Raw genomic sequence first — 17,190 nt, forward strand, 5'->3', positions numbered from 1 at the left:
AGCTTTTGTCTCCTTTTCTGAGGAAGGACGTTCTTGCTGTAGAGCGGAGGTTTACCAGGCTGATTCCTTGGATGGCGGGACTGACTCCCAAGGTGAGATTGAGTCGGTTAGGATTATATTCACCAGAGTTCAGAAGAATGAGGGGTGGGGGAGAATCTCATAGAAACCCGTGTCTACGTGGGTTTCCTCCGGGTGCTCCGGTTTCCTCCCATAATCTGAAAGACGTGCTGGTTCGGTGCATTGGCCATGCTAAATTCTCCCTCGGTGTACCCAAACAGGCGCCAGAGTGTGGCAACTCAGGGATTTTCACAGTAACTTCATTGCAGTGTTAATGTAATTGTGACACAAATAAATAAACTTGAATTTCTAACAAGACGAGACAATGTAAATGCAGGAAGGATGTTCCCCAATGGCGGGGGGTTGGGGCGGCGTACAGAACCAGGGATCACAATTTAAGAATACAGGCTAAACCATTTAGGACAGAGATGAGGAAAAATGTCTTCACCCAGAGGGTGGTGAATATGTGGAATTTGCTACCACAGAAAGTAATTGAGGCCAAAATATTGAATGTATTCAAGAAGCAGTTAGATATAGCACTTGGTTGGGGCGAAGAGGATCAAAAGATATGGGGGGGAAGATGGGAACAGAATATCGAGTTGGATGATCAGCCATGATCATAATGAATGATGGAGCAGACTCGAAGGGCTGAATGGCCTCCTCCTGCTCCTATTTTCTATGTTTCTAACCAGGGTAATAGGATTCAGCACCTGACTCCTCGATTCAAAGTGTGAGAAATCTTTGGCGTGATCTATGATCCAGAGCAGTGGAGAGAACACATTAACGCCATTCAGTATGTAACCGCATGCTGTAATGAGAGGAAGTGGACCAGGTACAATGAGCTCAAATTCATCTTCTCATCTCTTAAGATATAATAATGCTCAGGTAGCATCAAACAATCAGTGATACAGCTCCCAAGGATAGGGGATACTCTTCAGGGTATTCTAGGCTAGTTATATTCTATGCAGGGTTTTCTAGCGTAATTATATTCTATACAGGTTATTCTAGGGTAGGGGGATTCTAGAGGAGGGGTATTCTATCCGATAACATATTTGCATCTGCTCGATATTACGGCTGCATTGTAAATATATAAAATGTCACTCTCTCTCTCTCCAGTAGGATTCCTTCATGCTGGAACATTAGCTCCTAACGTTTTAACACTTCTCGCTGCCACTGCAGGGTTTCCCATCATTATCTGCATGAATCTGTCTTGTGAACCATCAGCTAACTGAGGAGAAGGGGGATGAAGTTTGGATCCTGTGCTCTATAAATACCCTGGGTAGAGCCATGCCCACTTGGCCAAAGGGCAGCAGTAACAGCGGCTGAGGGTTACCTGTGACCAGCGTCTCATCTGGGTAAATGAACTGTGGGGGTCTGATGTGGTGGTGCTTCTTTAAGAGTGACAATGGCTTGAAACCAATGAGAACCAAGCCTGGGCCATCAAATCTCTTCAATTCCTCGGTTTCCTCTTTCTCCAGAACAATCTGCCTCTGTCCATAAACCTGGGAACCAAAAAGAACAAGAACAGGCTTAAATTATATGAAAGAGCAACATCTTTCGAGGTACTCGCCCGCTGACCCTCCCAAAGCCTGTCCACCATCTACAAGGCACAAGTCAGGAGTGATGGAGTACTCTCCACTTGCAGCTCCAGCAACACTCATGAAGCTTGACACCATCCAGGACAAAACAGCCGCTTGACTGGCACTCCTTCTACAAGCATTCACTTCCTCCACCACGGACACATTGGCAGCCGTGTGTACCATCGATAAGATGCACTGCAGGAACTGACCAAGGTTCCTTCAATAGCTCCTTCCAAACCCACAACTACTTCCAACTAGAAGGGCCAGGGCAGCAGATACCTGGGAAGACCATCACCTACAAGTTCCCCTCCAAGCCACTCACTATCCTGACTTGGAAATATATTGGCTGTTCCTTCACGGTCGCTGGGTCAAAATCCCTGAACTCCCTCCCTAACAGCACAGTGGGTGTACCTACACCACATGCACTGTCGCGTTTCAAGAAGGAAGCTCACCACCACCTTCTCAAGGGCAACTCGGGATGGGCAATCATAGAATCCCTGCAGTGCAGGAGGAGGCCATTCAGCCCATTGAGTTTGTACCGACCACAATCCCACCCAGCCCCTATCCCTGTAGTCCCATGTATCTATCCTGATAGTGCCCCTGACACTAAGGAGCAATTTATCATGGCCAATCAACCTAACCCGCACATCTTTGGAGTGTGGGAGGAAACCGGAGCACCCGGAGGAAACCCACGCAGACACCGGGAGAACGTGCAGACTCCACACAGACAGCGACCCAAGCCGGGAATCGAACCCGGGTCCCTGGCGCTGTGAGGCACCAGTGCTAACCGCCGTGCCGCCCTAACGGTCCTCTTCTGGATTAGGTCACACTGTGTGATATGAGCAATCACCGTCATGAGTAACACAGCCTCTGTGTTATTTTGTTAAATAACACAGAGGCTCAAGCACGCTCTGTTCATTAGGCTGGACATATTTTGTGGAATAATCCATCAATATAGATGATCATGTAACCACATCAAGCAGATAAACTCAATGAAGCCAAAGCAAAATACTATGGACGCTGGAAATCTGAAATAAAAACAGAGAATGCTGGAAAAGCTCAGCAGGTGCACGGAGAGAGAAGCAGAGTTAACATTTCGGGTCCGTATGCCTCTTCTTCAAAGAGCTAATCCAGTGAAGGTCTGACTGAAAAATGGAAAGTTAATCTCGGTATAAAAACAGCAAAGGGATGGAAGCCTCTTCCCACTGGATGTCTGGATTACGATGGTACAAAATATTCAGGACATTGGAAGAAGGGTGATGCGTATCCCAGAAACGGGGCGGCACGGTGGCACAGTGGTTAGCACTGCTGCTTCACAGCGCCAGGGACCCGAGTTCGATTCCCGGCTTGGGTCACTGTCTGTGTGGAGTCTGCACGTTCTCCCTGTGTCTGCGTGGGTTTCCTCCGGGTGCTCCAGTTTCCTTGCACAGTCCGAATGACGTGCTGGTTAGGGTGCATTGGCCGTGCTAAATTCTCCCTCAGTGTTACCTGAACAGGCGCCGGAGTGTGGCGACTAGGGGATTTTCACAGTAACTTCACTGCAGTGTTAATGTAAGCCTTACTTGTGACACTAATAAATAAACTTTTAACTTTAAACAGGTAACCAGTTAAAGACAGAGCACAAAATAAAAATGATACCTCGTACTGATCCTTATTTTAAAATAAAAAAGCAAGTTACAGGGAGGGAATCAGTTTGTGAAAGGGATGGAGAGAGTCAAATGTAAGTAGAAAGATTCCTACATTACAGCAGTGGCTAAACTTCGAAACCAATGCTGAACAAGGAGACAGGTTGTCGAAGTTTTTTGTCTTGCACTCATCAGGACAAACCCCAGGAGGTCAAATTTCAAACAATTGTGACAATTTATACCACAGGAGAAAAGGGTGTTGATTGGTTGACAAGTCGACTCTGATTGGCCGAGGTCTTGCCATGGAGAAAGCAATGGGGAGCTATAGGCTCCTCAAGCTGCCAGATAATTCAAAACAGGTGCAAGGCTTGGGCATATTCCTTTTGTCTGCAGAAAAGTTCAGAAGTACTTCATTGGCTGTGAAGTGCTTTGGGCCATCTTGAAGTTGTGGAAGGCGCTATTTTAATGAATACAAGTTCTTTTTCTCTTTATTTACTCATCTCATTACCATTCTATCTTTGCCTTGCACCATTGTCTCTTCTGTTATTTAATCTCTGCTGCCTCCCCTTTCACTCTTTCCAGCCCTCCGTGCATACCTTCCTTCTGTACCTGTTTGAACCCTGTGGCATGTCTAACGCGGGCTAGTTGTAAAGAAAAGTCATCGACCTAAAACATTAACTCTTGTTTCTCTCTGTACAGTACGCACAAGGGATACAATAACAGGGGAGTTCTGTTACTGGATGAGTAATTCAGAGGTTTTGACTAATGATAGAATCATTAGAATCCCTACAGTGCAGAAGGAGGCCGTTCAGCCCATCAAGTCTGCACCGACCACAATCCCACCCAGGCCCTGTCCTCATAAACCTATGCATCTACCCGAGCTAGTCCCCCTGATACTAAAGGGGCAATTTAGCATGGCCAATCCACCTAAACCGCACATCTTTGGACTGTGGGAGGAAACCGGAGCACCCGGAGGAAACCCACGCAGACACGGGGAGAACGTGCAAACTCCAGATAGACAGTGACCCAAACCAGGAATCGAACCCGGGTCCCTGGCGCTGTGAGTCAGCAGTGCTAACCTACTGTGCCACCGTGCCGTCGATCTAGAGGCACGAGTTCAAACCACACCACAGCAACTGGGGGAGAAAAAGAGAAGATGCTGGAAAATCTCAGCAGGTTTGGCAGCATCTGTGAATAGAGAAAAGAGCCAACGTTTCGAGTCTGGATGACCCTTCACCAGAGCTGTATAATAAAGGGGAAATTAGTCTGTGATCATGAAATTACCCGATTGTTGTAAAAACCCATCTGGTTCATTAATGCTCTTTAGAGAAGGAAATCTGCCGTCCTTACCCGGTCTGGCCCGTCTGAGGATCCAGAACCGCATGGCTGACTCTCAACTACCCTCTGATTGACTTAGAAAGCCACTCAGTTGTGTCAAAAGTCATGATGAAACTGCACTGTGGATGTGCCTTCACATCGCAGAGTGCAGCAGTTTTAGAAAACGCCCCATCATCGCCTTCTCGAGGGCAATTAGGGATGCACAATAACTCACATCTCGTTCATGAATTAAGAAAGAGCATTTTCTGTTTGTATTTCAGATTACCAGCATCCGCAGTGTTTTGCCTTTGGTCAGGCAGGAGTTGACGTTTTAATTCAGCACGGTATAGGTTCACCGTCCTTTACCTGGGCCTTCTTGGTGTCGCTGGGCAGGAGCAGACTGCCCGTCTCCCCGTTAAACCAGCGGGTTTTGGTTTTGACGGGCTCGTTGCTTTCTCGGTACAGGCGGACGGCACTGGGTTTCCTGGCACTCCGCACGAGATTGTAAACTCCGACTGAAAGTTCCACGCCTTCTCCCAGCTTCAGGTTCAGCCTGGCCAAAACAAAACACAAAAAAAACAGGACATCAAATACAAGCGGCACCGGAACAGAGAGTTTAACAGGGGCTGAAACTCAAAGACATTCTGATGCACATTAAGCGGTTGAAGAAGGCGGCAGTTTAGGGATGGGGGGCGGTGGGGTTTAAGCCAAGGTCCTGACGACTTGGTCAGTTGGATGTAAAAGATCCCACAGCACCACATGGAGGATGGCACGGTGGCACAGTGGTTAGCACTGCTGCTTCACAGCGCCAGGGACCCGGGTTCGATTCCCAGCTCGGGTCACTGTGTGGTGTTTACACATTCTCCCCGTGTCTGCGTGGGTTTCCTCCGGGTGCTCCAGTTTCCTCCCACATTCTGAAAGATGTGCTGGTTAGGGTGCATTGACCCGAACAGGCGCCGGACTGTGGCAAATAGGGGAATTTCACAGTAACTTCATTGCAGTGTTAATGTAAGCCTTACTTGTGACTAATAAATAAACTTTACTTTGGAGAGCAGGGAAGCTCTGTCCTGTCAAATTAACCTCCAAAAAACAGATCTGGTCATTATCTCACTGTTCAAGTGTGTGTGGAAAATAGTTGCTATGTTTACCAATGTTTGTGAGGAGGATTGTCAGAGGATGCAGCAGGATATCGATAGACTGGATAGACTTGGGCGGAGAAATGGCAGATGGAATTTAATCCAGACAAATGCGCCTCTGTTTTCTCAGAAGACTAAGGAAATTTGGCATGTCCACTATGACTCTCACCAACTTCTACAGATGCACCATAGAAAGCATTCTTTCTGGTTGTATCACAGCTTGGTATGGCTCCTGCTCTGCCCAAGACCGCAAGAAACTACAAAAGGTTGTGAATGTAGCCCAATCCATCACGTAAACCAGCCTCCCATCCATTGACTCTGTCTACACTTCCCGCTGCCTCAGCAAAGCAGCCAGCATAATTAAGGACCCCACACACCCCGGACATTCTCTCTTCCACCAAAAGATACGGTCACGTACCAACTGACTCGAGAACAGCTTCTTCCCTGCTGCCATCAGACTTTTGAATGGACCTACCTTGCATTAAGTTGATATTTCTCTACATCCTAGCTATGGCTGAAACATTTTTCACTCTCTCCTTTCCTTCTCTATGAATGGTATGCGTTGTCGGTATAGTGCGCAAGAAACAATACTTTTCACTGTATACCAATACATGTGACAATAATAAATCAAATCAAATCAAAGATGATGCATTTTGAAAGGTCCAATGCAGTAGGGAAATACACAGTAAATGGCAGGACCCTTAGAAGCATTAACATGCAGAGGGATCTGGGCGTACAGGTCCACAGTTCCCTGAAAGTGGCAACACAAGTGGATAAGGTGGTCAAGATGGCGTATGGCATGCTTGCCTTCATCGGTTGGGCCATAGGGTGCAAAATTTGGCAGGTCAAGTTGCAGCTGTATAGAGCTTTAGTTAGGGCATGTTTGGAATATTGCATACAGTTCTGGTCGCCACATTAAAAGTTTACCAGGATGTTACCTGGTTTGGAGGGTATCAGCTATGAGAAGAGATTGGACAAACTTGATTTGTTTTCATTTGAACGTCAGAGGCTGAGGGGCGACCTGATAGAAGTCTACAAGATTATGAGAGGCGTGGATAGAATGGATAGTCAGAGTCTTTTTCCCAGGGTAGAAATGCCAATTACTAGGGGACAGAGGTTTAAGGCAAAAAGGGGGAAAGTTTAAAGGAGATGTGAGAGGCAAGTTTTTTTACACAGAGGGTGGTAAGTGCCTGGGACGCGCTGCCCGAGGAGGTGGTAGAAGCAGATACAATAGCAACATTTAAGAGGCATCTGGATAGATACATGAAAAGGCTGGGAATGGAGGAATTTGCTATGTAGAGACGACAGGTCTTTAGTTTAGAAAGGCGTCCTGTGTCGACGCAGGCTTGGAGGGCTGAAGGGCCTGTTCCTGTGCTGTACTATATTCTTTGTATGGCCGATTCCTGTCAAAGTAACATGATGCACTTTATGATGTTTCAACACAAGAGACGCAGCAGAGAAACAGGCCATTCAGCCCAACAGCTGCATGCCAGTATTTCCGCTTCCCATGAACTTTCTCCCTCCCCTCTCCCTTTTAGCGTTATCAGCGTAACCGGCCAATGATTTTCTCTCTCATGCTCATCCAGCTTCTCCGTAAACGCAGCTACACCATTCATTACAACCCTGTGGTAGCCAAGTTCCACATTCCCATCACTCTCTGGGTAAAGAAATTTCTCCTGCATTCCTGGCCTGGTCACTACCTGGTGTTGACGGTTTGTGGTTTCGCTCTTCCCTGCGAGTGGAAACATGCCCTGAGTGCCTAATCTATGAAGATCGTCTGTACATTTGAGCAGATTGTGTGCATGAACACGGACGTTCTGTCTGCCAAGGTCCGCAGGGAGTACAATAGAAACTCTCCGAGGACCCAGGAGACACGGTGCTACTCTGAGTGACTGCTGACCTGGTGACGGTCCTCTGCTTGTAGTCCTTGGCCCACACTTTCCGAAGCAGATCGTCCAACCTGGCTGACCCCTCACCTTGCACAGCTGCATCCCCATCCTCTGATACACTGACAATGTCGCAGTAAAAGAGAGACATGTCAAACCCACCAGGCTTCTTCAGATGCATCAGGTCAAGGATGATCCCTGTACACAGACAAGGGCAGAGACAAAGACACGACATTCACAGCATAGCAGCAAAAGGCAAAGCTTCTGTTATTATTGCTCGCGAGATGATGGGCGGGATTTTCCAGCCACGCTCACCCCCAAGGGTCCATGTCCCGCTCGCTACGATTCCCGTGGTGGGCGGGACGGGAAAATTCCGCCCAGTCTTTTGACAAAAATGATCAGCAATTTTCCCTGCAACGTTTCTCAGATTCCTTAAGTTGGAGCTGGACCCAGTTCTTGACGAGGGTAAAGATTGTGAAGTACAGAAAATCAGATTTGATCTGTGATCTCCTAGACTGGTTTTGGTTGCCTGACGGGTTTGACTTTGGGCCTGTTTATTTGCCTTGATTAGCAGACTATGTCGGTGACTGTGGGGGAAGCGGGGAGTGGAGGGATAGAATGAGGAAAGAGAGGAAGAAGTGTTTAGTTCCGGTCTTCGTACCATCACGTCACAGGGCAGGCTGGCGTGGACTGCAGGTCTTACCCTTCCCTTTAGTTACCCTTTCCCTTTAGATGCTGGCTGGCAGGACACCAACCCATGTTGGGAAACAGCCTTCTGGCCATCCCTACAGAACCACGCTTCAGGTGACAATCAGGACAGTGGAAGCAGTGAAGGGATTGTTCGATGAAGCTCCAATGCACAGTACAACACTGGTCTGGCCACTACACTGTCTAACCCTGCTTCAACACGACTGAATAGTTTGAAAGGGAGAAGAGTGGGCCTAAGGCTAGTATTTTAAACTTAAATAAAGGCAACTATGTGGGCATGAAAGTTGTGCTAGCTAAGTGAACTGGGAGATTAGGCTAGGGGACAGATCAATAGACAAGCAGTGGCAGACATTTAAGGGGCTATTTCAGAATATTCTGAATAAGCAAATTTCTACTATTAAAAAGATTTGGAGGGGGAGGACCCACTTCTGTGGTTAACTAAAGAAGTTAAGGAAACTGTCAAACTTAAGCATATAACTGCAGGCCAGATGATTGGTTAGAATGTGAAGAACAGCAGAGAATGACCAAAGGTTAATCAGGAGAAAGAAATTAGAGTATGAGAGGAAGATGGCTAGAAATGTGAAAACTTATAGCATGTGTTTCTACAGGTGTTTAAACAGGAAAATAGCAAGTTACGTGGGCCCTCTAGAGAGTGAGAATGAACCATAGAATCCCTACAGTGCAGAAGGAGACCATTCAGCCCATTGAGTCTGCACCAGCTCTCCGAAAAAACATCTTACTCAGATCCACCCAATCGATTTATCCCTGTAACCCCATGCATTGACCATGGCTAATCCACCTAACCTACAGTATCAGGAGAATTAGCTGGGTAAATACATAAGGTTATGGGGATAGGGCCTGGGTGGGATTGTCAGTGAAGACTCAATGGGCCGAATGGTCTCCTCCTGCACTATAGGGATTCTATGATTCTACACATTTTTGCTCACTAAGGGGCAATTTAGCATGGCCAATCCATCTAACCTGCACATCTTTGGACTGTGGGAGGAAACCGGAGCACCCGAAGGAAACCCACGCAGACACGAGGAGAACGTGCAAACTCCACACAGGCTGTCACCCAAGCCGGGAATCAAACCGGGTCTCTGGTGCTGTGAGGCAGCAGTGCTAACCACTGTGCCACCACGTCCCCCAATGGGTAGACAATCGTAGATAATAGGAAGATGGCCAACAAAATGAACACATATTTGGATTTTGTCTTCACTGGAGAGGATACATAAACATTCCAGAAATATCTGTAAATCTGGAGGTGGAAAGGGGAGAGGAACTTGGTGAAATTACAATCATTAGAGAAGTGGTTTGAGCAAACTGATGGAGCTAAGGCTGGCAAGTCTCCGGGTCCTGATAGACTTCATCCTAGGGTCTTGAACAAATGAGGTGGTAGATACATTGGTGTTAATTTTGCAAAATTCTCTAGATTCTGGAAAGTTTCCATCAAATTGGAAAGTGGCAAATATAACCCCTCTATTCAAGAAGGGAGGGAGGCCAAAAACAGGAAATTATAGGCCAGTTAGCTTGACATCTGCCGTGGGAAAATTGTTAGAATTGATTGTTAAGTCCAAAGATGCGCGGGTTAGGTTGATTGGCCATGCTAAAATTGCCCTTAGTGTCCTGAGATGCGTAGGTTGGAGGGATTAGTGGGTAAATATGTAGGGATGTGGGGTAGGGCCTGGGTGGGATTGTGGTCGGTGCAGACTCGATGGGCCGAATGGCTTCTTTTTGTGTTGTAGGGTTTCTATGATTCTATGAAGGAGGCTATAGCTGGACACTTATAAAATCCCAAGGTAATTGGGAAAAGTCAGCATGATTTTGTGAAAGGGAAATTATGTTTAACCAACTTAATGGCATTCTTTGAAGGAGTACCATATACTGTGGATAAAGGGGAACCTGTAGATGTGCTGTACTTCAATTTCCAGAAAGCAAAGCAAGAAGAACAAAGAAAAGTACAGCACAGGAACAGGCTCTTCGGCCCTCCAAGCTTGCGCCGATCATGATGCCTGTCTAAACTAAAACCGTATGCACTTACGGAGCCCGTATCCTTCCATTCCCATCCTATTCATGTATTCGTCTAGTTGCCCCTTAAATGCCGCAATCGTACCCGCTCCCACCACCTCCCCGGGCAGCGCGTTCCAGACATTCATCACCTTCTGTGTAAAAAAATTGCCTCGGCACATCTCCTCTCAACCTTTCCCCCACGCACCTTAAACCTATGTCTCCTAGTACCTGACTTTCCTACCCTAGAAAAGAGCATCTGACTATCCACTCCGCCCATGCCTCTCATAAGCATTTGATAAGCATCAAAGATTATTGTGAAAAATAAAAGCTCACGATGTAGGGGGTAACATTTGAGCCTAGATAGAAGACTGGCTGGCTGGCAGAAAACAGAGAGTATGTATAAATGGGTCTTTGTCTGATTGGCAGGGCAGGAGGTGATGAGCAGAGTCCTGTCGAGGTCTGTGCTGGGGCCTCAACCTTTTACATCAATGGCTTAGATGAGGGAAGCAAAGGCATGGGAGATACATTTGCAGACAGTACAATGATAGATAGGAAAGTATGTTGTGAAGGGGACGTGAGTTTGCAGATGAATACAGATAGGTTGAGTGGGCAAAAATCTGGCAGATGGAGTATAATGTGGGAAAATGTGAAGTTGTTCACTTTAGCAGGAAGAATAAAAAATCAGCATTACTTAAATGGAGAATAATTGCAGAATGCCGAGGTGCAGAGGGATCTAGGTGTTCCTGTGCTTGAATCACGAAAAGTTAGTATGCAGGTACAGCATGTAAATGAGAAGGCTAATAGAATGTTATTCCTTATTACAAAAGGAATTGAACATAAAAGTAAGGATGGTATGCTTCAGTTACACAGGGCATTGGTGAGACCGCATCTCAAATACTGTGTGCAGTTTTTGTCTTATTGAAGGTATGGTGGCACAGCGGTTAGCACTGCTACCTCACAGCGCCACGAACCCCCGGGTTCCATTCCAGCTTTGGGTCACTGTCTGTGGAGTTTGCACTTTCTCCCCGTGTCTGCGTGGGTTTCCTCCGGGTGCTCCGGTTTCCTCCCACACTCCAAAGACGTGCAGGTTAGGTTGATTGGCTATGCTAAATTGTCCCTAATGTCAGGCGCATTAGCAGGGTAAATATGTGGGGTTACAGGAATAGGGCCTGTGTGGGATTGTGGTTGGTGCAGACTCGATGGCCTCCTTCTGCACTGTAGGGATTCCATGGGATTCTAAGGAAGTGTGTAAATGAGTTGGAGACGTTTCAGAGGGGGTTTGCTGGATCGATAGCAGGAACGAGCGGTTTATCTTATGGGGAAAGGTTGGGCAGACTGGGCTTGTTTCCACTGAAGTTTAGAAGGGTGAGGGGTGACTTGATTGAAGTAACTAAGATCCTGAACGGTCTGGACAAGGTGGGCATGGAAAGGATGTTTCTTCTTGTGGGAGAGTTCAGACCGAGCGGGCACAGTTTTAAAATTAGTGGTCGCCCTTTTAGGACAGAGGTGGTGAGAATTTTTTTCTTTCAGAGGGTTGCATGACTTTGGAACTCTCTGGCCGGAATTTACTGGCACGTCCGCTCGAGGTTCGTACGATCCCGCCCGAGACTAACGGAGAATGCCGTTCTCCGAGCCTCACCCATCCCTGGAATCAGGGCAGGCGTGCCGGTAAAATTCCGGCCTCTGTCTCAGAAGGCAATGGGGGGGGGTCACTGAATATCTTTAAGGCAGAGGTAGAGAGATTCTTGTTCGGCGAGGGAATCAAAGATTATTGTGGGTAGATAGGAATGTCGAATTTGAAACACAAACGTACAAGGCATGATCTCATTGAACGGCACAGCAGGCGGGAGGGGCCGAATGGCCTACTTACGCTCCAATTTTGTGCGAAGCACTATTTTCAATCTTGTCAAATCCATCCATTGCCTCAGCCCTCCCCGTCTCTGCGACCTGCACCCCAGTCCGATAACCCTCTGAAATCTCTGCTCTCAGGTGACAAGCTGAGGAAGAGGGTCTGCAGTGACCCAGAGGGTCAAGGATCGGGGGGGGGGGGGGCGGCAGCCATAAGCCAGAGGGCTGGTAGCAAGAGGAAAGGTGAGGGAGTGGAAGAGGCGGGGAGCTGGAGGGGCAACGACAGGGAGGGTCAGCGAGTGGAATGTGTGGCACGTGGGAGATTCGGCAAGCATGATGGGCAGAAAACCGGAGCAAAGTATATTTATATCTTTAAATTGATTTCATTTCAAAAGTTGTTCCATCGACCGCTATAGTAATTCAGCAACGTTAAATATTTTCACTCGCAGGTTATCATGTTGAGAAATGTCCTACAGACTCTAAAGACAGCTTTCACATTGGTTTTAATGGGAAAACCTGATTTGTTTAAAGTTGTTTCACATAAAGTTGCACTTCATGGCAATGCAACTGCAATCTTAAGTGAGGACTTTGTGATTCAACATCTTTGAACCAGTCGCTGACAAAGGCTTGATGGTAACAGTGGTTTGCCGACCTGTCTCTCGCAGGTCATTGGCCTTTGTTCTGGTCAGTCGTGCTTTGGAGCTGTCTTTAGCATGTGGGTTGTCATTGTTGGTGAACAGCATGATGCGCTTGTGGCTCAGTTTCAGCGTGACGTCACTGAAGAGATTGGAGCAGACCCAGAGAGCATCGCTCAACGAGTCATCGGTACTGTGGCCTATGTTCTTCTTGAAGGACTTGTTCCCCTTCTCCCCCTCATACTGGTCCAACTCCAGTACTCGCTTAGCACCTGAGCCCAGACAGAGAGAGTCAGATTCGAACATCAATCTATTAAACACACCAGGGGAGGCGATGGCCCAGTGGTATTATCGCTAGACTATTAACCCAGAAACTCAGCTAATGTTCCGGGGACCCGGGTTCGAATGGCGCCACAGCAGACGGTGGAATTTGAATTCAATTTTTAAAAAATCTGGAATTAAGAATCCACTGATGACCATGAACCATGGTCGATTGTCAGAAAAACCCATCTGGTTCACTAATGTCCTTTAGGGAAGGAAATTTGCCTTCCTTACCTGGTCTGGCCTACATGTGACTCCAGATCCACAGCAATGTGGTTGACTCTCAACTGCCCTCCAAGGGCAACTAGGGATGGGCAATAAATGCTGGCCAGCCAGCGACGCCCGTGTCCCACAAATGAATAAAAAACAGGAAATGGCCCATGTTCTTTTTACATAGATACAGGATGATGACCTATTAGGGACAGAGGCCTCAGAAACCTGCTCTTACACTTTCAAACTTAAGGATCCTGGGGTTAGAACTCTCCTCCTCTTGGCTTTTTAATTTTTCTTTTATAGGATGTGGGCGTTGCTGGCTAGACCATCTCTTATTGCCCTCGAGAAAGTAGGTGGTGAGCCGCCATCTTGAACCGCTGCAGTCCCTGTGGTGTAGGCACACCCACAGTGCTGTTAGGGAGGGACTTCCAGGATTTTGACCCAGTGACAGTGAAGGAACAGCTGATATATTTCCAAGTCAGGATGGTGAGTGGCTTGGAGAGGAACTTGCAGGTGGCGGAGTTCCAAGATATGTGCTGCCTTTTTCCTTCTAGATGGTAGAAGTCATGGGTTTGGAAGGTGCTGTTCATAAGTTGATAAGATATAGGAGCAGAATTAGGCCATTTGGCCCATCGGGTCTGCTCCGCCATTCAATCATGGCTGATATGCTCCTCATCCCCATTTTCCTGCCTTCTCCCCATAACCTTTCAACCCATTACCAATTAAAAAATCAGTCTAACTCCTCCTTAATTTTACTCACTGTTCCAGCATCCGCTGCACTTTGGGGCAGCGAATTCCAGAGTTTCACAAGCCTTTGGGAGAAGTAGTTTCTCCTCAACTCTGTTTTAAATTTGCTTCCCCTTATCCTAAGACTATGACCTCTCGTCCTCGAATGCCCCACCAGCAGAAGCATCCGCTCCACGTCTACTTTATCCTGTTGAAGGAGCCTTAGGTGAGTTGCTGCAGAGCATCTTACAGATGGTACACACGGCTGCCACTCGGTGGAGGAGAGTGAGAGTGTTGAAGGTGGTAGATGTGATGCCAATCAAGTGGACCGCTTTGTCCTGGATGGTGTCGAGTTTCTTGCGTGAAGTTGGAGCCGCACTCATCCGGGCAAGTGGGGAGTATTCCATTACACTCCTGACTTGTGCCCTGTAGATGGTGGACAGATATTGGGGGAGTCAGAAGGTGAGTTACTCCCCGCAGAGTTCCCAGCATCTGACCTGCATTTGTGATGCGCTATTCAGACACGAGGCTTGAAGCTCAGTAAATGAAAGGCTTTTATTTACTGTTAATGAAACTACCAGAACTTATATACACTATCCCAGACTGAAGGGGTCCCGGCCAGAGCAGGGACTCTTAAACCTCTCCCAGGAGGCAGAGCCCGACTGGGATGTGCCACAACACTACAATACAAAGGTGTAACAACCCCACCCTAACCCAACAGCAACAATAGCACAATCCAACAGTAACATATGTACATCCTTGTAGTCCTGGCCAGCCCCTGGCTCAGCACTATCCAGTGGGAACCAACGATGGTTCACCACATTCACCCCTCCTTTGAAAACAAAGGCCGGCGGGGTACAAAAAACCCAGAATAAAATGTCAGCAGTCCATAAGTTCAGACGGTCAGGGGGACCGCACCGTTGTTGTGACCTCCTCAATACCGGCGGTGACACCGGAGTAGGCACTTGCGGTGGCGTTCTCCCCAAAACGGCGTCCAGCTGTTCTTCCACGGACTCACAGGCCGGTTGACCCTGAGGTGACGGTAGTCCAGGGGATCCTGACACGCCCTGCGGTGGCGACCAACCTCTGGGCACAGGCAAGCTGTACATGGGAGTAAAATGGTTAAGCAATGGTCCCGATGCTGCCCGCGCCGTGCCCGGGGAAGAAATAAGAGATAATGGGTTTGTTACTGGGGGTATGGGAGCGACAGGGGTTGCTACGTCCCCTGCTGGCGCCAGGTCTCGGATCGAGACCGTGTCCTCTCGCCCGTCAGGGTATGCCACATAGGCATACTGAGGGTTGGCGTGGAGGAGATGGACCTGTTCGACCAACGGGTCAGACTTGCGGGCCCTTACATGTCGCCGCAGGAGGACGGGTCCTGAGTACGTCAACCAAGACGGTAATGAGGTCCCCGAGGAAGACTTCCGAGGGAATGAGAACATCCTCTCGTGGGGAGTAGCATTGGTTGCCGTACACAGGAGGGAGCGAATAGAATGGAGCGCATCAGGGAGCACCTCTTGCCAACGGGAGACTGGAAGACCTTTGCACTTCAACGCCAGTAAGACAGCCTTCCAGACTGTAGCATTCTCACGTTCCACCTGTCCGTTACCCCTAGGGTTGTAACTCGTGGTCCTCCTAGAGGCAATCCCGTATGAGAGCAGGAATTGCCTCAAGTCATCGCTCATGAACGACGTGCCCCTGTCGCTATGGATGTAGCTGGGGTACCCGAACAGGGTAAAAAGATCACGGAATGCCTTGATCACCGTGGCAGCGGATGTATCCGAGCAGGGAACAACAAAAGGGAACCGAGAGTACTCATCGATGATATTGAGAAAGTACACGTTCCGATCTGTTGAGGGAAGGGGGCCCTTAAAATCAACACTCAGTCTCTCGAAGGGACGAGTGGCCTTGACTAAATGTGCCCGGTCAGGTCGGTAAAAGTGCGGTTTGCATTCCGCGCAAATCCGACAGCTCCTTGTTACCGACCTGACGTCCTCCACTGAGTAAGGCAGGTTGCGGGCTTTTACAAAGTGGTAGAGCCGAGTGACCCCAGGATGGCACAGATCATTATGGAGGGCGTGCAAACGGTCCTCCTGAATACTAGCACATGTTCCACGCGAGAGGGCATCCGAGAGCTCATTGAGTTTCCCTGGACGATACATGATATCGTAGTTATAGGTGGAGAGTTCAATTCTCCACCGCAAGATCTTGTCATTTTTGATCGTGCTCCTCTGCGTGTTGTTAAACATGAACGCCACGGACCGCTGGTCCGTGATCAGGGTGAACTGTTTTCCCGCCAAGTAATGGCGCCAGTGTCTGACGGCCTCCACAATGGCCTGGGCCTCCTTTTCCACCGCTGAATGCCGAATTTCGGGGCCTTGGAGGGTGCGGGAAAAAAATGCGACGGGCCTGCCCGCCTGGTTATGTGTGGCGGCCAGGGCGAAATCAGATGCATCGCTTTCCACCTGAAAGGGGATGGACTCGTCTACCGCGTGCACCGTAGCTTTCGCGATGTCGGCTTTCAATTTATCGAAGGCCAATCGGGCCTCTGGCGTTAGGGGAAAAGTCGTGGACTTAATGAGCAGACGGGCTTTGTCCGCGTAGTTGGGAACCCAATGCGCATAATAAGAGAAGAAGCCTAAGCATCTTCTCAGTGCTTTTGCACTAGTAGGTAAGGGAAGTTCAGCAAGGGGGCGCATACGGTCTGGATCAGGGCCAATGACCCCGTTTTCCACCACGTATCCTAGGATGGCTAAACGGCGCGTACGAAACACACACTTCTCCCCGTTGTAGGTCAAGTTCAGGCGAGATGCAGTGCGTAAGAAGTTCAGGAGGTTTGTGTCGTGGTCCTGCTGGTCATGGCCGCAGATGGTGACATTATCCAGGTACGGGAAGGTAGCCCGCAGCCTGTTCTGGTCCACCATTCGGTCCATAGCACGCTGGAAGACGGAGACCCCATTGGTGACACCAAAGGGAACCCTGAGAAAATGATACAAGCGACCATCCGCCTCAAAAGCCGTGTATTGTCGGTCCTCTGGGCGAATGGGGAGTTGGTGGTAGGCAGACCTGAGGTCTATGGTGGAGAACACCCGGTACTGCGCAATCTGATTGACCATATCAGATATGCG

At 48.4% G+C, this 17,190-nt stretch overlaps 1 protein-coding gene across 1 annotated transcript in view; it reads right to left on the reverse strand.

The window, feature by feature from the left end:
• LOC144487035 (X-ray repair cross-complementing protein 5-like) overlaps nt 1-17,190 on the reverse strand; it is a 35,818-nt gene that overhangs the window by 8,875 nt on the left and 9,753 nt on the right. The window contains exons 4-7 of the mRNA XM_078205080.1: nt 12,820-13,074; nt 7,616-7,799; nt 4,946-5,132; nt 1,391-1,559 (exon numbers count right to left, since the gene is read on the reverse strand). Of these exons, the coding sequence (XP_078061206.1) occupies nt 1,391-1,559; nt 4,946-5,132; nt 7,616-7,799; nt 12,820-13,074 (795 nt within the window). The remainder of the gene's footprint in view (nt 1-1,390; nt 1,560-4,945; nt 5,133-7,615; nt 7,800-12,819; nt 13,075-17,190) is intronic.

This window comes from Mustelus asterias, unplaced genomic scaffold (genome assembly GCF_964213995.1).
Source record: "Mustelus asterias unplaced genomic scaffold, sMusAst1.hap1.1 HAP1_SCAFFOLD_559, whole genome shotgun sequence".
Classification (NCBI taxonomy): Eukaryota; Metazoa; Chordata; class Chondrichthyes; order Carcharhiniformes; family Triakidae; genus Mustelus; species Mustelus asterias.